The 25,868-nt window shown below is 38.3% G+C and overlaps 1 protein-coding gene across 1 annotated transcript in view; it reads right to left on the reverse strand.

Moving 5' to 3' along the window:
• Window positions 1-58: 58 nt before the first annotated feature.
• tlcd3a (TLC domain containing 3A) overlaps window positions 59-25,868 on the reverse strand; it is a 32,362-nt gene continuing 6,552 nt past the window's right edge. The window contains exons 2-5 of the mRNA XM_062432890.1: window positions 21,457-21,543; window positions 17,830-18,049; window positions 11,671-11,766; window positions 59-8,202 (exon numbers count right to left, since the gene is read on the reverse strand). Of these exons, the coding sequence (XP_062288874.1) occupies window positions 7,897-8,202; window positions 11,671-11,766; window positions 17,830-18,049; window positions 21,457-21,543 (709 nt within the window). The 3' untranslated portion in view covers window positions 59-7,896. The remainder of the gene's footprint in view (window positions 8,203-11,670; window positions 11,767-17,829; window positions 18,050-21,456; window positions 21,544-25,868) is intronic.

Raw genomic sequence — 25,868 nt, forward strand, 5'->3', positions numbered from 1 at the left:
ATATGTATATGTATATATATATATATATGTATATATATATATATATATGTATATATATATATATATATGTATATATATATATATATGTATATATATATATATATATATATATATATAGATATATAGATATATATATAGATATATATATAGATATATATATAGATATATATATAGATATATATATAGAGATATAGATATATATATATATATATATATATATATGAAAAATTAGAATGCTATCAAAAATAATGTGGGGCAGGAAGTGTTAAAGGTTGTGAAGGTGCTGCATTTAAGTCAGTAACACACCCATATGGCGGAACGGTGAGTGATATGGACAGCAGGTCAAGATTCAAATCTCCAAAACATACACACATCCACTAAACTGACAGATGACAGATCTAAAAACAAACACAGAAACACAGCAAACAAAGTCAAGACTACGATATATCTGTGATTTAAAGGGTATCAACCTCAAATGATGTGCATCCATTTAAAAAAACAAAACAAAAAAAAACCTAAATTATGGGATTTGTAATGCTACAAAATATGAAATACTACAAAATAATAATATAAAGACCTTAAACTTGCTAATAATTTCAAAAGGGATCGCAGGTTTCATTCTCATTCTTGCAGTAAATGTATAGCGATTCGTTTCAAACAGTTTCAACCTGTTAAAATATAAATAATGATTCAGATGATACAGTGATAAACATGATAAATACAGCCACAACCTGTAAACACTGCCTGCCAGCTTAGTTTCTTCACATTTAGTTTTTGTGGGTATCACAAATAGATTTTTCACAAGGCACCAGAGACCAAATTTGGTTCACTGTCCACAGATCAAAATCAGTCCCAGCAATACAGTTTATGCAGCGCAAGCTCATCCGTAAAGAAATAAAAATTAAAATCTGAACGCTAAATTGTTTCAGTCATGTTTGTGCATTTTCCATCAGTCTAATGGCGCATTCACATCATATCAGAGTAAATCTAACATAATATCGATGTTTAAAATCAATAGAACACCCCACTCATAATTATATTTATTAATAAATTTAAAACACATAATGAAAAAAGTGAAACCGATGTCACTTTAGATGTCGTCAGTAGAGCTTTGTATATATGCATCATTATAACTGAAAATGTGTATTATTTTTTACTAATGATCTCTGAATTTCTATCCATTTTTAAACATTTTGCAACTGTTGCCAATTAAGTGTTAACAAAAAATTGATAAAAAATTAGCTTACACGTTCCATTTGTAATAAGAACTAATGCCAAGATCAGACTATGCAGTATTTTAGCCTTTTTGAGATGGTTATTGGGTCAGATTAGATCTTGATATGAGCAGTTATCATAGTTTATGCTCATTTTTGGGCTACTTTTGGGCTGATACTGTGTAGTCTGATCCCAGCATATTAGTGTCCTTCCAGCAGCTCATATTTACATCTAACATGGCATGTACGTAGCATTATAGGCCACAATTTAAAAACCCGTTCTAACTGCATAAATGTAATCTTTAACCCACTACAAACCCCACCAGCCCACTCCAGCCCAAATCCTGTCACATCCCACGAGGAAAGGGACCAACCCTGAATGCATGTGTGAGAATACGAAGCAGCACAATTACACAAAAAGTGCCACGAGGGAGGGGGGGGACCAATCCCAACACGCAAATATAATTCCCATTCATACCTCAAAAAGCTACAGCAACGCTAGACATATGTATGTTATTTTTGGATGTGAAATCACAAAGGAATTAGCATGTGCCATTTAAAAAAAATGAGAACATATAGACACCAAAATTAGCTTCTGCTGTCTGCCTGGTTGTTGACTATTGTACTATTTACAACACGTCTAAAAAGACACGTTCTCATATATTTTTGGACCAAAACAGTGTAATAGGGAAATGTTTCCTGGCTTCAAACAGGCCCATTTATAATTTCCTCTGTTCCTGAATGCTTCTTCTCACTGATTATTTCTTTAATCTGCATTTCTGATCAGCTCCGTCTCCCATAGATCTGTCTTTAGACACACAAGAGGGCTCACAAGAGGGCTGTCAAAACCTTATGGGCTCTGACGTCTATGTTTTTACTAGCTGATATTTGGGCAGCTTCGACTATGGGCAGAGAATCAGAGGTACATATTGAACATAGTGTTAGCATTCAGTTTACAACCACTCAACTCATAGTAACATGAGCTTAAGTGGTATCATGGAGTAAAATCTCACTCGAAATAATGTTAGCAGTATGTTGACTACTGCTCAACTTAGCGTAGGCCTACGCTAGCGTGTTAGCATGGAGTCGCCTACCACTAAACATATATGAAGTGTTAACTTGGAGCTAAGTACTCAACCTATAGTGTTCGCATTTAGTTTACAACCACTCAGTACATAGCAGCATGTGTTGAAGTGTTAGCATAGAGTGAAAAATTACTCAAATGCCTAAGTGTTAACATGGAGCCAAGTATAACAGCTTGTGACGAGATGTTGACTTGAAGCATAAACTGTAATATATAGTATTTATTTAGAAATGTATACAGTCTACGGCTTGAAGTCAACTACGACTCAACATCAGCTAAAAGTGAACTTGGAGCTTATTATAACCACACAGTGTAAGATAAAGTGTTAGCATGTACTATGTAAGTATATACATGCTAATTTTGGTGTCCATGTTCCCATTCAACAGCTGTCACAAGATAAAAATGTATCCTTACATACTAAGGCAAGGGATAGGAAGGAAATGTGGCCAAAAACAATGCATTATGTAGTTTCACAACCAATGAGCAAAATGTCAGTGACTTGAACAAAAGCACATGTAAGTTAAGAGTGTGTATTAGTGGAGAATTAACTAAACAGCGAGCAAGTCTGTATTTCATCCACCAATTTATCTTCAGAGGAAACACCTATCACAAACTCAAGTTGGTCACTTCCTGGGACCCCGAGAAAGAGGATAAGACTGGAGGGTAGTTGTGTTTTTTTTTAAGTGAGAAGTGAGTCACTTAGCTATGAAGTCAAACAATCTACAGCAGGTCTAAAAGACTGAAAATCAAATGGATATTTTTTTAATATATCACAATAGTTACTATGATTAAGTGTCTGACAGTCTTTGGTTTACCAACCCTTAAAAGTTAAATATCACAAGCCATGTCAGAAAGCATAAATATTAGAAAAATCTATAAGGGAAAAAAAAAAAAAAACCCTTTAAAAACATCATATAGAAAAGAAAACAGCATACCATTCTAGATGTGATCATGTTCAGAATAACTCTCAAAACCTCAGTTTCATCATCTTACAATAAACCTCTAGATTATACATACATGTGTTAGCAATTTTATCATATTTCATCAAACCCTGAGCAAAGAGGATAAGACTTCCTACATTAAGAATCTATCACGTGACAAATATACCTGTTAACATATGTGCAGTCTGCATGCTTTGAACCTTTTTCATATGTCTTTACTGAGGGATTTGCAAGGTTTAGGATCAGATGTTGTATGTGGCAGTGATTCAGATGTCAAGCGGTGGAATTAATGTGGCTCGCCGTCCCTTAATTGATTATGAACCTCACAAGAACCAAACACTGTAGTCAGGTCAAAGCACAATCTGGGCTGATTTCAGTTTATACCAATTTATCGGATATGAGTGTGTTTTTAAAATCAGGCATTGGCTAGTCAGTGTCTCTAGGACTGATATGAAGTACAAGAAATTACATTTGAATTTTGGACACACAAACTAATGAGTATATAATTTAGCTTTCTTAATTTCCAGAAGGCCGAGATTAAAAGAAAGGTAAAACTAACAAAAAAATGTGAACTTTTGATGATTAAATCCAGAGAAAAAAAAAGGTGGAATGTTGTATGTTTTTTTTAAATGATGATTTTAGAGCAACATCTATGGACTTCTGTTAAAATCTTATGGATCCAAAGCAGTGAGCCTACAATTATATTCCCTCTATTGGACGGTTTTTCCCAAACTCTCCGTCAAATGGACCTGCCAAATTCAGTGACTCACTGACTTCTTCAAAAGCTATGAAGCAGTTTTACGGGAAGTCAAGCTCAAATGATCATGACAGGCTTCATTTTAGGGTCAGGAACTACTACTACTCTCTATCGCATCGTGGTATACATGCGGTTTCCCAATTTAAAACAAGAATATATTTCTATCAAACTATTTCAGGAGTTAAAATGATCAAATTTAACAATGCCGATTCATCGAATCAGTACCACCAATCCCAAAGCATTAACATAGACCCTCATGTCAGTTGTTTCGGTGTATTTAGTGAAGGGTGAGGTCATGGAGGCTTAAAACTGAGATCAATTTATCTCAAGGTGGCAAACTACATAAAAAAGACATGCACAATATCAATAGGAAATGCCTGCCTAGCCCCATTAATTCTACCTATAAACTGCTGAGTGTACAAGCAGATAATCCTGACAACAGATGGCAGCAGAGAGGAGGAGGAAGAGGAGGGGGAGGAGGAGGAGGCAGGGGGGCTTACTCAGCTCTGCTAACTCTGAGCAACTTTCTATCATTGCAGACCACATAAGCCAAGAGACCTGGTGACTGCTGCAGGTCACAGATAACCATCATTTCATTTATCCCTGCAGGCATGTGGATGCAAGAGGCCAAGGCTGGACATGAAAGCAGAAAAAAAAGAGTGAGAGTGACCTCAGCTGAAAGAAAAGACAGAAAGCAGAACAAAATAAAAAAAAGCCTGGGATGTTTCCAGTAACAGTGTCCTGGTGGTGAGCCACGGACAAAAGAGCCCTGCACTCTCCTGGTCTCCAGCCAAGCCAGACAAACAAACCCCATCATTCAGCAGCTCGGCTCTCCTTACTCCCTTGTCCTCACGTTGCTGGTCAGGCAGGCAACCAGCAAGATGACTCATCACCTTTTTCCTACACCACTGTTCCCAGTAGGTGCTGGATACCAATTTGTTTGCCATTCATGGGTGCAGAATGTAAGATTCCTACACGGCCATGATGACACTACAGAAACCAACAGTGCAACATAAGACACTGGCATTTGAAGCAGTCTTGATGGTGTCATATATGCCAGTAAGTTGGAACTTTTATTTCCTTCAAGAAACTTAAAAGACTGTCACTTTTAATACTTTTTAAAAAACTGTTTAATCCATAATCGTTGGTCTCAATTTTGAAATTCACAATGTATGAGCACCACACATTCGTGAAATGAATCATCACTTTAATCCTATGAGTAAATTGTTCTACAATAGAGGAAACCACTTCACTGTGCTGAATGATGTGCACATTTTGGACTTCAAAACCAAAAGACCCAAAAATGGTAGATAAAGTTTGGGACTGTTTCCTGCCTGTTAAAAACTGCAACTGCCTGAAACACAGCAACAAACATCTGCAGGTTACTGAGGCTATGTGAGTTGCATTTAAAATGGAGTTTTTTTGAAAAGGTGAGAGCCCTTTTTAGGGGGAAACTCAGATTTGTCAACTGAGCTGCTGTTGTAAACGAGTATGACGCTAAAATCCTTCACACAGATTGCAAATAATGATCAACATACACCTGTTTTTTTGTTTTGTTTTTTCCTTCTTTTCTTTCAGCTCTACTTAAATTTGAATTAATCAAAACACTTGTGAGGTAAATTTGAAAGACAAAGCAAACAATTTTCAACTTCCTATTCGACTGGAATGCAACACGAGACTTGTGGTGAGTTGTGGTGTGGAGTCCCAGTAGAAATGTACAGTAGAAATAAATGTAGGGTCCCCAAAAAACATTCAGAAACAACGCAACGTACTAAGGCCTGGATCAATTAGATATGACTTGACTTCAGTCTTGTATACATGCACGGCAGCCCCTTTTGCATAGATTAAATTTGCAGGACATTGAAAAAGCCCGTTAATGCATTCTGAATCAGTTAGTTTACTATAAAGCTTATATGACCAAGAATATTATACAAGGGTCTAAGATGTGTGTGTGAAACTAACCCTGCAGCATTTGTTATTGAACATAACAGCTTCTGCTTAATCGTATTCAAAAGTAAAGCAGGTGACATTGATTTTCTCTCATAAGATAAATGTCTTTCTGCACCTGTGGCTCCAACAGAAATTAAAAATAGCTTTGCATGATAAAAATTGTCCTCTCAAGTCTAGCAACAACGTCTCTGGATATCGGTTTAGATATGGTTTTAAATCTTTTTTTGTGTGTGTGATGAAACTAAAATATGATGTAAATCTCTAAAAACCTATAGTGTGTGTAAAGTAGTCAATGCAACACCTCATAACACTAGTGCCTACAAATCTCCGGAGCCTCTAGGAAAAAGTAACTGGATGTCGTTCTTAGATACTACCTCCTGATTTACTTGATTTTTTTGTGGTTCACTGCGCCAAAGTTTCAATCCTTAGCATAAGTTATTGCTCTGACCTCAGCCCTGAGATCAACCAGGCACCATCTGACCTAAAAGTGAAACCTAAATTAGTCCTCATCACCACCTTTGACAGGGTCTGACAGGCAGATCTGACTGACTTTCGACTGGACATCTGACCACGAGTGACCCTCACTGACTGCGCCGTCACAAGCTGCTCCACGTCAGCTCTAGCTGTCAGCATGGCACATTTCTGTGGCAGCTGCAATGCTACAGTGTCATCTAACAAGAGATTTGGATTCAGAAGATGAGTCTCTCAGTAGCAAAAAATAAACTTGCCCTCTTTCCTGTAAAAATGATACCGACCTAACGCAGCAGAAATTTGAATCTGAATGAGTCCAAATGTATTATGTTCTCTAACAGAGGGCTATTGGCTTTACATCATTATTCAGACATCGTAAGCAATCTAGTCTGTATTTTTTGCTGTGTAATTAGGTTGATGTCACGTCACAGGAAACCAAACTTTGCAAAAAATAAAATAAAAATCTAGCATGACTTCCAAGACGAGCAACCATGAAAGTGACTTATGTGATGGAAATCTTCGTTTTATGGGAATGAAGCATGAGTTTGTTAACATTGGAGGTTATTACCAATTCCTGACAACATTCAAAAAACAAAAATAAAAACAAAACAAAAATTTTCCAAGTAGGAAGCTTTGGAAGTAGGAAGATTTAGCAATAATTCTGCGGGATATACTATACATACAAAACTCTTATTGAAGGGGACGGCTACTGGAAATATCTGTGCTGGATGATACAGTGAGGAAGGTAGGATTGCTGCTGCAAACTGATGCCATGGTGACATGCTGTATGGGAAACCACAAAAAAACCAACAGGGGTGAAAAGTCAACCTATCACATTGACGGGGTTATAAACAAAGGTAGCTATTGCAAAAAATATATATATATATAAATTAGCTCTCAGATGTCAATGAGGTCACACATGTTCCTCACATTTTTTTCCTTCTAATACTGCCTGATTTCGCATCCCTTCATATCTATGTGATAAGTGAATGAATGGGAGTGAAAACGCAAAACCATCAAAATAAATACAATCTGTTCGTAACAGCTACTCACACACGCTGTAACAGACCGTCCAGATCAGCAGAGGCTGTAAACACAGTAGGAGTTACAGATAAAGATTATTTCTTTCCATGGAAGCGCCTCCTCAGTTTCTGGTGCTTTTACTCCACGTTTTCACTCTTTCTTCAGACGCGGCGTAGCACTCCAACAAGTTCCAGGCAAGAGCCAAACCCAATAAAAACCTAAATCATCAAACTTCAGTAGTAGAGTTGGATTGGTGGAGAGGTCCACTTTTTAGGCAGCAGATTTGTAACCGAGGAGTTAAAAGTGTGCGGAAAATGCCAAGGAGTGCTGGCAGTCCTGGTGTACTACAGTACAATGGTGGGGTTTGAAATGTGTTAAGTCAATCTAGTGCCTTTGCAGAAGTAGTTGCGTTAGTAGCTGAGTGTGCAGCTTGAGCGAGCATTTGTGAACTGGATATCAATCGTCCTTTGAATTGTCAGTGACGGCGGCCGCGGGTGACGAGTCTGGCCTACGGCTACGCCGGTACAGACGCCAGCCCTTTCGGCAAAGCAGAACGAACCAGTAGACCTGCGGCGCCAGGATGCACGAGTTGCCTAGGTTGGCGGACAGCGGCAGGTGGAAGGGAACGCTGTAGAGCGGGATGCTGTAGTGTTGGCCGTACATCCAGTACATGTAGGGGAAGAGGGCGATGCGGCAAAAAAAGAAGGTGAGTAGTACCATACCGCCGTTGAGCTTGTGCAGCCAGAGGTCCTGGAGGCTGAGCTGGTGGGAGGAGACAAGAAAACCAGGGAGGGATGGAAAGAGGATGTGCATGAAGACAACAGTTTAAGGTAACAATCTTAAATGTCCGCTATTTTTTTTAGGTCCCTCTCCAATCAAAAATCGACTTTTTCTTCAGATGGTGCAGAATGATGTACAGTATGTGCATCTGCTGAAATATGCATTTAAGGCATGCACTTATTAACAGTTGAACTTAAAATTAACAATACTTGATTCTGTTCATTCTGGATTTTTAATGAGGGAACAGTTGGGGATCTTTTATGGATATTTAAGGAATACATTTTCTTTCTTTCTTTCTTACTGTTCATATGTCTACAAACAAGCTGGTAAAAACAATAAGACAGAGATTAAGGTTGGAGCATCATACTTCTTATAATATCTGTTAAAGGATGTGTTCATCAGTTGGTCTGCAGTGAAATATTTCGGCCCATTAAACTGTGTTCAGACATTCATGGTCCCCAGATAATTAACTCTAACGACTTTAGAGATCTCGGCTTTTCATTGAGCTTCACCAACAGGTCAAAATTCCCACTGGTCTAATATTTCAATTAATGACAAGATCCCTCTTAAAATGGTGGTAATATTGTGTACTACAGTCTTTATTTTAGTCAGTACAGTTTGGATTAATCAGTTAGTCAGTTGACAAAAAATGTATTGGCAACTATTTTAATAATTTAATAATAACTTGAGTCCTTTTTTGGGCAAAAAAGCCAAACATCTGCTGTTTTCATCTTCTCAAAATGTGATGATTTAATGCTTTTTTTTGTCATACATGATAGTAAACTGAATATCTTTGAGTTTTGGACCATTGGTTGGACAAAATAAGACAATAAGACATTTGAAGATTTGGCAGATTAATTGATAATTGTACATAATTGCTGCAGCTCTTATTGTTAAGATATATTTGTTAGATAACATGGTCATATATATTATATATATATATATATATATATATATATATATATATATATTTAATTATGTTATGAGCAGGAACCCTGGTATGCACAACAGGAACCAACAGGAATCAACACTGCTGTTGAGAGCAGTAAAAATGTCTGGCAGGGTTTCCGTTCCGCTGATCTAGTCCAAAGGAGGGCAGCGTTTTTTTTTTTTTAAAGACAGAGGAGCAGTGCAGCTTTGCTTTGCTCTTTTTCTCTGTTGACACCAGATGTCAGCAAAGACCTGGAAGCTCACGCTCCACTGATTTTACTGAGATACACAGTTAGGCTTTGCTATTCTTAGATTACTGCTTTTCTAAGACGTGGAGCCTCTGACGATACAGCACATACTTGCATGTCAATGTCAATGTCAATTTCAAAATGTATTTATACAGTACATTTAAAACAACCACAATGTGCTGAACAGGCTTAAGAACAACTGAATGTAATAGACAATAATAATTAGAAAATGATTACATTAAATATAATACATTAGTATACATACACACACACACATATATACACAGACACATACAAACCCACACATAGACTACATAACAGCAGTAATAATAAGAGTGCAGGATGTACTGTTTGTTGTTTGGGTGGAACCAATGAAGGAATTGACTGCAGTGCAGCGTGGGAGAGTGAGCAGTGCCATAGCCTCTTAGCCTAAATGCTACTGACTAATGTTTGCTTTTTTCTTCTTCTTCTTTATATTTTTTGGTGAGCCATGGACCTTAATTATTGATGTTACAGTGACAAGCTACATTCCAAATGAAATGGAGGTACTTTGGGGTTTTTCCCCCCGATGATGCAGGCACTGCATATCACCTGAACAGGAATTGCATAAGAAAATGATAAATGGATTTCTTGTGCCCAGTCAGAGTCATAGCAGGATGGCTTCAGACTTACTGCAATCCATCTATATACAGATAAATACATATATGAAGTACCACTAACAGCTTTACGTAAATCTGAGATATCCCTGACAGCATTTGTGTATTTTATTAAATCCATTAAAAAACCTAAGGACTTTATTTTATAGCAGAAAAATACAATTTCACATTAAGTTTGTGATAATGTCCTGAAGATTATTTCATAAACTAATCACACCTATTCAAGATGATGTGTCATCTAACGTAATTCAGGGACGATTATCCTGCTGCAACACTTGATAGACTCACTAGATATTCATTTGTTCAGATACTAAATAAACCTTTCAATTTTATTTGGGGACATTATGACTGAACATTATTTAATCATATTTAAAGTTTCATGACGGGATGTCTGAAGAAAAACACCTCAACATTTGGAAGATTGTACCACTGGTCAACTAAATTGTCAAATGAGGAAAATAATAATCATTTCGTGATTCTTCCAGCCCTTTTTGCATACATTTAAGATATTTTTTGTATTGCTAAATGAGTTATAAATGTGTTTTGTTGGTCTTTCTGTGATGATTTCTGGAAGAAAAACACAGACTACCGACTGGTTATTTCTCAGAAGGTACATTTTGAAGATCGACTAGGTACCTCACACCTTTTAGCCAGCATGTTAATACAGTACTTTAGCCTTATCTCCTGTCTGTGAAAAAAGTGAGAGCTTATAACTACTTTGAAGCTAAAAAAATGAACATAAATAAAATATAGGGCTGCAACTATCAATAATTTTCGGTATCAATTAAATCATTAATTTGTCGATAACACGTCAGAAAATAATTAAATTAAATGCCAAATTCCTAAAGCCAAAGGTTACATATTTCAATTATTTACTGTGTTATAAAAGGGAAACCCTATATATGGTCTAAAGTACTCACTTATTGGCTGCATATCCTACTAAAAGACTGAGGCTAAACCTACATTACCCTGGCAAAAGGTCTGCCGTCTCACCAGTTGATGATCCATGAAGACATTGAAATAAACTGTATTGTTCTTCTATAGCGTTGTCGAGCTAGCTTATACATACACACATACATACATACATACATACATAAGTAAGACAGGGGTTATATTTCTGCTTTACTGCATATTTTTAAATTGTAGGTTTTACTTTAAATGCAACAAGAGAAATGGCTTTTAGGATGAGGACTAACCAGCCTTTTTTTGGCAAATGTTGGCTGTGCTTGCTGGAGTGTAAACTTCCCCAAAAGCAGCAGAACAGAGGCGAGAATACACACGCTAATAGTCGTGACCTCTGCTTTTATTTTAAAGTTTAACATGTAACCCGACAAACTTGTGTAGTTAATGATATGCTCGTAGCCTTTGAAGCAACACTATGTTACTGCTAGTGAGATAGTAATTCCCCTGTGTGTTAGGTGGTAGTTGACCTGCCTGATAAAGCAAGAGTGTGCTTATGATACTTCTGCAGTTATTTCAGTCGGAGAGTGTTTGCACTACGTGTTCTAAAAACCTTTTGGCTTTGAGAGTTTTACACAAACGGCACAGGACACACGACAGATATAAGACTTCCCCAGTTGTGTGTGGTGAACGCGCAGGTGTACGTGCTGTCTCACCTGAATAAGTATCTTCCCCAGGGAGACGAAGGGTGTGCTGAGCTCCGTTAGAAACAAGCAGCCGATGAAGAAATCCCCCTGGTCCCTTCTGAAGAACTGAGGAACAGACAAACAAGAGCGCACACAGAGTGAGCAAATAAACACAAGTATGGGGAAAAAAACAAAACACAGCTGACATTCAAGGACGACTTCTGGAGCAGTCTCATTGAAAATATGCTAAAAGAGACTTCAAAAGACATGAGATAGTATCAGGTTTTGATCAGTACCTGTTTTGATAAATCAATTAGCCGTAATTAAGCTGCTATTGGCAGATATACTACACGTTATCTTTAATTTTAAGCACTAAAAGAGAAATGAAATTGTTCCTTTCAATTATGTCCTTTACATCCAACATGTCAGGTTGTAAAAACGTCATGTGACACTAAAATGATCCAATGAAACCCACTCCTCAGGCTGCTGTATGGTTCATATTGTCATTGGTCGTCTGTAGAGCCAATCCATTTTATCTGTTTGATAGCCGAGTATCAAAATATATATATAGCCCAAATCAAAGCTTTCCTTTGCTAGTTTTGAGTATAAGTTTGTTCTGAAATGCGTTATGTTGCATCTGTCAAAAGAGAAATGTCAGTGTGGATAGTTTGTGGCAGGAAGGTTCGGACAACCAACCTGTCTTCAGTTATCAATCAACAGCAGCACTTTAGACGTTTGGTGTACCTGAAAGATGTCACTGAAACTTTCTTTTAACCCACCCTGACTATTTGGTTACTATGGTTATATAATCAAAACTGCAAGTTGATGTTCATTTTTTTTGTGCTGTTCACTTGCGTACAACCCTGTGTGTCCACAGTATAAGGTTCCAGAGAGACCGTCCTTTTTTGTTCGAACTACTAAGGCAGATAATAGTGAATTTATTATAGTACGAGAAAACAAGGATGTGTACGTCAGGCTGGTGGATCGGCGCAAAAAACTGTTTGATTTCAACACCAGAGTCCATCATTCGATCTCTTCCCCTATTAACTGTGTCCCATTTCAGGAGAAAGATGCTCTAAGACAGCCCAGCATGGAGGTGAGGGTGTTGGAGGACCTGGTGGTGAGGCTGAACTCTTCCTCCCAAAATGACGTCAACTAGCCTCAAAAGATAACAAAACTAAAAGGTGCATTCAAACACTCCCTTACATGTAAACACTGATGGTAACCAGAGATCATTTCCATGTTTACCGTATGAAGCCTAAGATTAACTTCAACACATGATGGATAACTAGCAAATATTACGCCTGGTTAATGGCAAATATATCCATCAATATTCAATTTATTTCTAACATCTTGTTACTCTCAACATATCCGGGCTGCAAACAAGAACAAACAGTAGTGTTTATAACGGGATAAAATCATTTATTCACTGCGGTGGCTTTATGTTATTGGTATATTTACCTATCACTGCTAACCACCTAAATACAAATACCTGGTAAACCTGATGTGTTCATGAGATATAAATTAACTTTTACAACTTGAAAAAAGATTGCTCGAACACTCAAATAAAATGCCTTGTGGGATACGGAGGCCTACAAAGGATAGACTATGCTATCTACTACTACTATCCTCTAAATTGTGTTTCATGGCTGCAATCTTGATCCTGGCAAGTCGGAAGAGGAGATTCCTGTTTAACTATGTCTGTATATTTCACTTGATTTTCATTTTCAAGGAGGTAAATAAAGTTTGGTAATCTCTTTACCAAAAACGACAGTAAAAAAAACATGTGGATGTGTGTTTCAATCAGGATTACATTCAAACTGATTCAAATTTAAAGCTGCCAATCAGAAGCTGTTGAATAAAATCCTTTTGACTTTATTGTTAAGATAATGTTTATTTTGTTTGCATAATGCCACAAGAGGCAAATGTCTTAACCGCAACAACTTTTTGATAGCAGAAGGAAGGAGAGGCAGGCCAGGGCAGAACGATGTCCTGTACATAAGTAATGAATGAAGCTTTGAAATATTGACCAGTGGCACAGTGCTGTGAGTTAAGAGAGGCCATCCTAGAATAGGTGAGTCAGTCTAGATGGATAAAGAGACTCCAGACAAAAGACAAGCGCCGTGTGTTAGCTTAGCTTGCAGTGTGCTGATGATGAATAAAGCATGAGTGGCTCCAGACGTGGCCTTGCCATCTGGCCATGAAAGAATGACTGAGACCACAGAGGGGGAACTTTACACCACACCTAACAGACTACCTCGTTACCTCATTCCACCCCCACCAGAGTGTGTGTGTTTGTGTTACCTTTATACTACTGTAGGTCTACGTACAAGGCATCATTCAAACTCTGTATTCTGTGCAAATATGCTAAAACTGACCTACGTTATGAAGCCACAAACATGCTGTTCTGATGCACCGCTCCATGCTGCTTCATTTGCCTCCAGCCACTGAGAAAAAAATAGGTGTATTTGTGGTTTGTTAGCATTTGATGCTCACCATCTGTCCAGAGATTTATTTGAATTTTTCTCCTTCACACATTCCCCTGTGTGCAAATAAAATGTCATGGTTAGCCACTACTTAGCAGGACATGTAGATAGAATCTATTTCATGCCTTCTACCACTGAGGTTAATGCAGTGGCTTTCACCATCATACAAACCTGCAAATATATCATGATGACAGCAAACTAATCAAAATAATCCAGAAGTTTTTCTCGAAGGACATATCCTCTTTCTTCCCCTGCTCCATCTGATGTATCCTGAGCCTTCCCAGGCCTGATCTGTAAAATCTCTGGTGTTCAAGGTCTGCTCCGAGTTCTCCACCTCCACTTGCCCTGAAGAAGTACACAAGGCGGCCTCTCGAAAGGTATCCTGGTCTGATGCCCCAAGCAAAACTGAGTCTAGGAACATTGTGACGTACACACTTTATGGCCACATTAATATTCTTTTGGTCATTTGGTCCCTGTGAACGATTATTTTCATGGCCAATTAATGTGTCGATTATTGTCTCAATTAATCCCTTAGTCTAGAAAATGTTGAAAAGTCACTTTCTGAGTGAACAGTAATATCTTCAATTTGCTTGCTGTGTCTGACTCAAAACCTTAAGATATCAAATCAGTCATATATGTTATTATTAGCCTGCCTTTCAATACTGATATAATGATTAATTTAAATGATAAGTCTGGAGATTTTTCTTATTGACAACTGATCCTATGAAGTCCCAAAAATAAAAGGTGACATGCTTCTCTCCATCTTTATTATACTCATTATTCTTTATTTCACTTATTATTACAAACTTGTGTACCAAGTTTGCAGTTGAAAATAATCCCAATTGAATACACTTTTTGCTCCTGTTTTAATGACTATATGTTATGCATATTAAAAACAGCAGTGCCTGGATGTTTTAGGAAATGTGGGAGCCTTTTACAAAATGAAACTTATTTTACTACAAACTTGTTTGTCTTCGGTTGGAATCGATGGACTCTGAGAACCACAGATTGTGCCATGGGGTCGGAAAGTCAAAAAGTATGAAGAGACAGACCAAGATATTGTTGATCACGGTCTTTTACAATAAGACAAATTATGACTTTATATTTAAACTTAAACTTTTCAATAATTTCTGACTCTGAGAATAAACTTTTTGCTTGTTTTAATCAACATTCAATCTACACCTAAAGGTTTGGTCTTTGGTCTCTGCATGTCACTGTCCTCCCTACAGCTTTGTTGGATAAGTGTACCGGCTCAGGTATTACCCGGTCGAGCCAGAACGGCATAAAGCTGATGAGTGAGGGAACAAGAGGAGAAACAGAGGGAGGGGTGGCGAGTTAAGAGAAAGAGAGGATGACTGCAGCTGCAGCTGAATAATGTAGGGTAATGTGATCTCATATTGCCACTGACTGCCACTGCAAACAAAAGGGCTGAGTTTCCACTGCACCTGGCCTGCTAACCTGGGATACCAGTAGGAAAGGAGAGTCGCTGTGGTGCATGTCTGTAAAGTCTGTGATATAAACTTTAATGGCAGGTTGAAGGAAGTCTGTAGGAAGCTCCTGAATGACCAAATTCTAGTGATAAAGTGTGATAAAAATACATATATATATATATTTATTCTTTAGAAAAAAAAATTATGCAATACTAAAATTGCCAAGTTGTTTATTTGGACCTTTCTTTGTTGACACAGTGAACTCAGCTGTAATAGTTAAAGTAGGTCTCCAATTTATTGATCAGCCAGTTATTCTTACACTAAAGGTCATCCTGGTGCACAGTACCTCTCCTCTTTTGTTGCCTGCTTCCTTGTTTGCATTCATTGACTGTATAATGACCCATTCAAGATGTGTTTTTCTTTTTCATGTACATAGTAATGTTGCTTGGCTTCGGTTTCCAGGAAACAAACTGGATCATTCACTCTCCCTTCCTGCCCATTATACTGGACCTACTTACCTGCAACACTTAACAATTCAAGGATGTAAAAGAAATCAATAAAGGTTTAATTTGTTACTATTTTTTTGTTTCATAGAAAGCAATCAATAATTACCAGTTACCTGTTCTCTTTTCCTTCCTGCTATTTACTTCCTGGAGGCCTTTGAACTGAGTTGGACTCAGTGGACCCATTTTCTCCCATGAAACACAGATAATCAGTCAAGTGGTCCTTTCTGCTGCATAAAGCTGAGAACTCCACCATTCATGAGTCTAACAATAGCTCATTGTGATTTGCAAACATAGTATTAACACTCAGCTGATATTAAATAAGCGTAGTAATATAGAAACTAGGCTATTTCTATAGCAGACTCAACTTTATCCACGGGTTCAAATTCCAATGAGGGATTTTTATCTCATCGCTGCTCCAGGTCAACACGACTCATTCTGGTCATATGCTGGCTAACTAGCTTCCTGGACTTCTCTGTAAACATTTCAACATGAAAGCGTCCCACTGAGTCAGCTCTTTTTCTAGTTTATAGCACGTGGCAAACAGGTGTATTACTGCCACCTACACTGGAGTTTGAACCAGAGTCATAAATCAGAGGTTTTGGTTGCTTGAGTTGATTTAAGTTCTCACTGCAAAACGAACCACTGCAGGGTTCGACTAGAAGCTAGCCTAGGCCACCCTTTCCTTGCTATCTCAGCCCACTTGTTTTGTCCTGCATCTGAGAGCGATTGCTGCATTCACATATGCCCTAATGAACCAATGAGGTATGAGATGAAACGCCCCCAGTTTTGAAGCCAACACTGATAACACTGTTTTTTGGACTCCTGTTTTGAAGCCTTCAGTTTGCATGTGGACCGTCACCATCTTGGATTTTTGGAGCCATAAGTGACAATATTTGGACAAGAGGGTGGAGCTGACCCTAATGCTAGCTGATAGTTTGGTTAGCACTGTGCAGTTACAGTCTAGCTTAGCCTAATTCTTCATCCCTAGTGGTTGCCACTTGGTGAATACATCCTTAATAAACCACCAAATATTCACATCTGAGAAACTGGAATCAGAACATTTGGACATTTTTTTCTTAAACAATTACTCAAAATGATTGATTTTTATCAAAATGGTAGGCGATGAATTGAATACTTGGCAACTAATTGATTCATTGTTAAAGCTTCACTCATCAAAAATGAGTTGAATTATCTTTACAATTAAAAACATTAAGAAATACTAGCAGTAGCAGCTGGTGCACAGGCACATCCAAATAAAGCAGGTAACACTAGCTTGGGTTGCAATTTTCAGCCAAATTCAGAAATGCAGGTAACACTAACATAGGACACAGATAAGTCATATGAGATAGTATCTGCTTTTTATTACAATTTGCAGGATACTTTATGTGCACCAGCAGCACTAACTTAATAGTATCTTATTGCAGAAAAAACTATGTCCAATATATTTATTTTATATGAGCAATAATAACACAAATCAACAAAAAAATATGGCAAACTAGAGTCAATGTCACACACTAAAAAACCCTAAGAGATCACTGACAGTGATTGTAATCCCACAGTGTTGATGAAGATTGTGATCTGTGATGCTAATTGTTTTAGCACCAGCGCTGCAAGATACTGAGTAATCACTGCCAGTTCTGCCTGCAGGACATTCAGCTTTATTGTGAATTACCGGCCTCAGCTACAAACAACATGACCTCATCAATGCTGTCTAAACCTCCACCTCGTTTTTCTCATCACCCACCCCTCCCCCTCCCCCCTCCTCACCAGTGTGACAGGCAGCAGGATAGTGAGCAGGGCAATGTGATGCAACACCAGCAGGAACTCTCTGCGGACGAAGGAGTTCACGGTCTTCAGTGAATGCTGCTTGTACTCCTCGTGCCCTTTGACGCGGAAGCGGTGGTAGTGGCTGAGGTACATGGCGAAGATGTCGTATGTCATGTAGGGCACACCGTACCAGATGACAAAGTAGGTTGCCAGCCAGTGCCTGAGGAGGAAAAAGACAAAATAAATGCTTATGTGTATTTATCTACTACTTTGTTTTCTGAATTATACTCATTTTTTTCCACAATTTTCTGTCAACTAAATCAATTAATCTGCAACTATTTTGATAATCATTTAATTGTTTGAGACAATTTTCGAGCAAATTGCCACACATTTGATGCTTTTAATATCTGCAAGTGTGAGAATTTGATTTTCCTTGTCTTCATAATGTAACAAACAAGATATTTGATAACATCGTCGGAAATTTTGTATTTTTTCCACAGTTTCCTGAAATTTTATAGACCAAGCAGTTAATAAATTAATTGAAAAAAATAACTGCGGTATACATACAGTATATATATCGGTGTGGCATCCATTTTTAAAGCTTCTTACATGGCGAATATCAGAGAGTAACTGACATGTTGTTAATCTAAATAAATCTGTGGTTTAGAGTCAGAGTGTGGAGGCGTTAAAGAGGACATACCATCCTCATTTCCAGCTCTGTAATATCTTTGCATGATTTACAATTCAAAAAGCTCCTTATGTATCTTATACTGGCCCTTTATACCCTGGTCAATTTAGCTTCTGTCTCTTTAAGGTGTCGCCCCCCCCCCCCCCCCCCCCCCCCCTTCCCAATGAGCCCACTCTGTTCTGATTGGCCACTGCCTCTCAGCAGACTCCAGTCAGCTCTTGATTTGCTACATAAATTAACCTGACTTCACTTCTTTACTCAAAAAATAAAACCCAGTGTGCTTGCACACCTATGTGCAAGCCTGAAATATGCAAATGGTTGTTTTTCAATGTGTATGATTACACTCCTTCTAAGCAGACCAAATGGGCCATCTTATAGTCAATGATGAGTTTAAGTTAAGGTTTAAATATCATCGTATTTACATTTACTTTGCTCCAGTAGGTTATGTGGTAGATGGACAATTGGTTTATCTTTAGTTTTAGTTTCAGTTTGGCAGACACTCATTTAACCTATATGCCTTCCCCCTTCCTCCCAGAAGCATGCCAAGGCTTTAAGGCAGGCGTATCTAAATACAGCTTGGTTGGTTTCAGTAGTCTAATGAGCACCGATTACTGTGATGGTTAATTATGTGGACAGAACGAGGTAAAGCTGGAGGGAAGAGCTGAGCTACTGACCTCTGACCTCTGACTGGGTTCTTGAGCTCTTAAGGTCAGTGGATGGAGATTAAACAGCAGAGAGGCACAACAAACAGCTCGGGGTGGAATGAATGCTGCACAACTCAGCTCTGTAGTACATATAAATATATATATGTGTACATATACATATATCTGCTGTATTAAGGGCAATGGAAAATACGGAAGAACTCTTTTTGTAAGTGCACGCAGAGAAATCACTCTTGAAACTTGCTGACAAAGCCTTTTACCATAGAAATATATGTGCAAACCTACACTCATCCTCAGCCTCTGTGCTGCATCTTCCAAATGATCAGACAACTGCTTTGGGATAAGTTCAAGGCAGTAAGACTTTACAGTTTTGCAACTGCTTTTTTATTCAATCCAAATTTTAGGGTTAATACCTTATACTGCACTGCAACTTTTTTTTTTTTCTTGTCTTATATGTGTTATTATATTTATTTTGATGCATTTTATATTTTACATAAAAGCACTTTGAATTACTTACTTCTTGAAATGTGCTTTACAAATATGTTTGCCTTGCCTTTGCCTAGAAATTACTGTCATACAGCTGTGTGTTTTTGTATTATATTGTAAAGGAAACCACACAAGTGACACTGAATAGTAAAGTAGTGCATAAGTAGCAGTGATAATTATGCAGTGTTAGTTACATTTAGATGTACATACAAGACTTTACTACAACTTGGGCCGTCTTTTTGTATTTTTGGATGTTGTTTCTATTGGTCACGATAACATTATGCTGTGTTAAACTTCCAAAAAGTGGGTACTGGCCTAAAAAAAGTCATCATTGGGGCTCTGAGCACTCTCAAAATGTTGGTAACAGTCCCGCATTGCACAGGAAAACAGTCTATGTGAATATATGGTGAATACATTAGGTTGAATTTGGACCAGGAAGACATAAACACCAAAATGATCAATGATTAGCATGGAGAATAATATGCTCCATGCTGCCACACTCAATATATTGTATGCTATTCCATCAGTATTGGAGGTTTTACCACTGCACAACCTTGTCATAGTTGTCGCAACTGAGGCAATGAAGTCTAAATGAAGTGACAGATTGTAATGGAGTATTAAGAGTATTCATGGGTCTGACTGTGGAGCATGTGTCTGCTAAGCTCCAGGGCCCTGTGCACGTCACCGGACAGCAGAATTGAGCAGCGTTGTGGAGGAATTAAACCCTGTGGGCGATGGGGAGGGGCGGGTGGAGATTAGCAGCCTGGAACTGGGCCTGCCCAGGTCTGGCCGCTGACTCAGTAGGATTAATAGCCTAGCATTAGCTTAGCGTTACACTTTCATAAACTGTGCGGGGAGGTTAACGCCATGCTAACACTAGCTTCCTGCCAGGTGGCTGATCTAGAGGCAGTTGAATAACAGTTAAATAAGAGTAGTCAGATTGGAGGAAAATGGGTTTTGTTGAAATAAAGGCAAAGTTAATCATGTGAATATCTCTGACAAAAAGCAGATATAGCAAGGAGGTACAATAGCTCTTTCTTTAAGGATATTTAAGGCAGCCTAAATCATGTATCATCCTAGCTAACATAGGTGCACATGTAATGTTTGCTTCCTCTCTTGTGCAGCCATTACACTGTAGAGACAAGACGGCTAGAAACAGTCTTTTAAAATCACACCAAAGAGTAAAAAAAAAAATCTATCTTGTGTAAGTGGGGAAAGAACATGTTAATTAAAGCAGTAAGTCGGTTCTTAGAAGAAATGCACAATACTAACAATGTGTTCAGACATTCGGATACAAAGAGGCAGGCCGTGTCTTTGCTTGCAGGCATGTTAGCGCTGAGCATGTAATTTACATGAGTCGTTGACCACGCCAAGCTCCCTCTCTGTCTCTCTCTCTCTCTTCAACTCTGTTTCGAGTATGTTTATGTTGTTGAGTGGAGAAGGGAACAACTATGATTTTCTGTTTATTTGAAGGTTACTTGGTTGTCGCCAGGCTGTCACTCTCCTGTGCTTCAGGGGACATTTGCATAAAGTCGGACCTTTCTCAACTTCCTCCAAAGTCAATAAACTGCATTCTGTTGCCTCTCTGTTGTTGAGTCTGAATGTCAAAATAGGGCGTCCTGCAGATCTCACCAGTTACATCAAAACTGAACAGACTTCTGGCTTTGCCCTGAGGATGTGGATGAAGCTAAGAAAGCGTAATAACTGTGTGGGAAATCTAAAACATTTGAGGGGGATTCAGAGGAGTCATAGTTTATCAGCAGTTTGAGGATGGATGACATGAAGTCTAACCTGTCATTGATGACGTTGCCCCGGCATGACGCCACAACAATGACTCCTGCTGTGGTCGCCATGACAGCATGGATGGAGGACACCAGCCTGAGAAAAACACAGACAAATAGAAAGATTGAGACATTCATTCGACACAACCCACATTTACAGTTTCTTATATGAAATTATGACATTTATGTTGTATGTTCTGTCTGTTTACGAGCGCGAATGATACTGGATTTTTGTGACCGATGCTGATATTAAGGAGCAAAGAAATTCCAATATTGATACATATCGGCCGATAATACCTACTTTATGTATATATCCTGTATATACATAAACACACATTGATGATATTTAACAGTTTAACAAACTTTAACTAACAAAATGAATTTGAAAGAGCAGAAAAACATGTTTATATTAAACTTGAATTTAAACATAGGGTCACATTTACATAAAATGCTGTATATATAAGTTTAAAAAATAAAGTTAACTATCGGCACATATCGAACAACATATTCACCAATACTGTCATAAGATCAATATCAGCTGACCGATATTGGTTGGGCTCTAGTCTGTTTGTCCACCACTGTCCAGACTTTTAACAACTACCGGATGGATTCACATGAAATTGAAGAACAGTCATGGTTCCCAGAGGAAGAATCGTTGTGAGTGATCCCCTGACTTTCTCCTGTAGTGTTATTATGAGGCTGACTTTTATGGTTTTGAAATAAACGTCTCAATAATTATTAGATGGATTCCAATGAATTGATTTAGTGGCATCATCAGGTCAGTATTTAAATTTGATTCACCAAATATGTGCAAAAATAATGACATTCCCATCAGCCTCAACTGACCTTTGTTTACTGCTAATTAGCAAAATGTTTTCATGCTAAGCTAAGATGGTGAACATGGGAAACAATGTACCTGCTGAACCTCAACATGTTAGCATGCTGACATTAAAATCTAACTCAAAGCATGGCTGTAGACTTATCAGTCATATTTCTACTATTAGTATTATAATTGTTAATATTCCTGTTGTACTTGTCCCTCTCTGCCCTCTCCCCCTCCCTCTTTCTTTCCCAACCCAATCAGTCAAGGCAGATGGCCGCTCACCTAGAGCCTGGTTCTGCTCGAGGTATCTTCCCATTAAAGGGAATTTTTTTCTTGCCACTGTCGCTAATGCACACACACACACACTGAAATATGGACTTTTCAAGCCGATAAGCAATGTCCTGAGATCATCTATCAAGTTCTGTAGTTTGGTTCGGCCCCAATAAATGTTTACCACACCAAAAAAATAAATCAGTTAAACACCTGTAAACACTTTTGCTTTTTTTTTATGACTCAAACGTATGCCCTGGTCAGTTTTGTGTTAAGACCATTTGTGAACTTTGGGACTTTCACATTAATACAACTAATGTGTTTATAATTAAAATTGTTCACTAGAGCACAAAATTGTTTATACGAGCACAAAGTTCTTTATAGATCTGGCTTCTTAATTTTGCTCTTAAAGTGTATCAGATTAATGCATTTAATTTTAAAATGTACACAATTTTCTTCAGGGGGGGGGGGGCATGCACCTGGACCCAACTAGAGGATCAAAGGTAAACCCATCACATTCTTACTTTCCATACATTTACACTCAATTCAACTTCAGTTTTTATGTTTTAAGTCTGATTTGCAGACCCCTAAATGACACTGCACCCCAAAGTTGATCAAACTTCATTTAGGGTGCCAGCATTTGAAACAGGCATTTGGTGGTGTTGGGTAACTCTTGGATTCTTGGAACGGATAAAATGTCCAAAGAAAAAGAGTAGAGCAACATGACCTAGCTGATGTATGATACCAACTACAAAGCAGATTAACCAGTAAACCTGACACAGTGGTCAGAACCAAGAATTTATATTTGAATGGTTGTAAGTGACAACGGATCAAATCTAGGTCAAGTTAAAAAAAAAGAAAAGGTGTCCCATCAGGTGAGTGACCCAGGCAGTCGGACCTACAAGTTCCATCATGGGATTAGCAGTGCTTGGCCTCAACTTTCCTCGTCTATAAACAGACCTGTGACATAGGAGAACTTGGTATATCTCTATTTGAAGTGTCACTGTGTGAGGTGACACAAGACACTACAACATGTGTAACGCTGCACCTATCTTAAGAGTAAACTTACACCTCATGAGCCTCAGACAAATGTTCTGTAGTAACTTGTATATTTAATATTTAAAGTTTTGAGTTGGAAAACTCACAGTTGTGGTATTATGTGCTTTATATGTGTTGAAAAAAGATGATGAATGTGTACATAGCCACAGAGATGCAGAGTTTTTTTTCAGTTGGTTAAACAGAGTTATATTCTTGTCCATTTTAAACAGGACTTTGGATTATATCACCAATTTGTTCAAACTATGAATGACCGCTTTTGCTCTGACAAGCTCTCTCCCTGGCTGTGCTCCAACTTGGCAGCACTGACAGTAAGCTGCTTTGAAATAAAAAAACATGTAATTTATTCCCCTGCCCTCACTGCAGCCATAATAGACAGTCAACCCTTTAACACAACGCTGTTTTTAGGGAATGATTTAAAACCAAATGTTTTCATTTTTTCTTGCCACCTTGAGGTGTCTGTATTAGATCACCACTAGTGATGAATGGAGACAAAAACAGTTTCCAGTGAGAAACTGCATCCCACATGTGTTCATTGTGTATGATGTTTGGTTTGTGCGAGATACAGCACACACTTATGTTGAATTTACACTTTTTCAGACTTGCAGCCAGACATTTCTCTGTTATCTTGTCACAAAAATGAAAATAGTTGGTCCACCTTAAGGGTCAGTCCACCTTAAGTGAGCCTGGTCAGGTTCCAGTGGGCACCAGGTGTAGCTCTTTTATGCTCTGTCACAACAGGCTAACTTACTTTTGCTAAAAGCAGCTTTACTTTCATTACTACTTGCCTTTAAACAGCTCAAAATCCTCAACAAACACCCTGCATTTTCTGTATATTTAACACACAGACATAGAAAACAAAGCATTTGTGGTTTAACTAGCAGGCAGTAAACAGTTTGGAAGAAGTCCAAACCTCAGCTGCACGATTCACACACTCTTAAACTCTAAAGTAAGTTAGCATCAGGTGACTCCTGAATGCAGGTGTACCTGTACCTAATGTTAGCAAGCCGGCTACAAGCTACAACACCACTTTTGAATAACCCAGAGTCACATTTCTCCTCCTCTAGAGCAGTCTGTCAGCTGATCACAGAGACTGCATTTATAAACACTATTTAATCCCAGTCAGACAGCGAGCATACTGTCCCCCAAGTTTAAAAGTAACAGAGAGTTAATATAATTTTGAACTTTAATCCCTTACTCTACTTGCTACTGGAAAAAGTAATAATATTACTCTAACGTGTTACAGGTAATGCATTACTACACATCACTGCTACTGCTACTGGTGCAATAGATTAATGCTTTCAATGCTCATAAGATACCAAATCGCAGCAAAGTGATTTGATGTATTCATCAACAGGATTTTACAACCCTGGACAGTTATCATTATGGCACCTAGTTAATCTTTTGCTGCTACAATCACAAGGTTAGGAATCAAAATACAACGTTCATATCACAAAATAGCCCACCAGGAATGTGCGATTGGAGGGTGCAGCACCTTGCTGGGTGACACTGCATTGCGTTGCAGCAAAATTTGAGCCAGGCTCAGCTTTTTTTTTACTGGACGACTGGGGCTCTCTGTGTTGGCGCCCCTGCTAGGGCACTGCCCTTATCCAAATAAATGACCTGATGTCAGTCTGAACGCCACCTTAGTCTCTGACGATTCTGACTCACCCCATGATTAGAGCTCACAGTAAAGCCACATGGATCAACTAGGATAGTAGACACATGATGCATACTTCAAAATAGTTGACGAAACAGTTCTCGGGACTCCTTGAGAGGAACTACCCACTGGGGAGCTCACATACCTTCAAAGGGCTTTTTTTTCTGTGCGCATTTGCACTGCCAGAGTAAAGGCTGAAGTGACATAAGCTGGCCAGCGGTCAATGGAGCAACATCACTATTGCACAAGATACAACAACGTCAACAAGATGAAGGACGCTGTGACTGAAGCTGTGTGTTTGTTGTGTGTCGTGGATTTCACAATAATAATGGAGATGGAAAGGACATTGTGAATTTAGACTATGTAGTTGTTTTACACAGGTGTTTTTTTAAATGATGGTTGCAGGTGCTGCACTGCCTCATGTGTCCATTCGAGCAATGAATGTACACTTACATCCATCGATGTTCATATTGTGCTAGAAGAACTAAAAAGTCCCCGAAAAAAATAATCAAAGAACTACAATTGTTCAAAGGTCCTGCAGTGCAGACACAAAAAGGGGGAGGTTCTCCCAACAGTACTCCAGTCCGAAAGCGCCTATTGACTCTATATTGAC

Source organism: Scomber scombrus, chromosome 14, assembly GCF_963691925.1.
Source record: "Scomber scombrus chromosome 14, fScoSco1.1, whole genome shotgun sequence".
Lineage (NCBI taxonomy): Eukaryota > Metazoa > Chordata > Actinopteri > Scombriformes > Scombridae > Scomber > Scomber scombrus.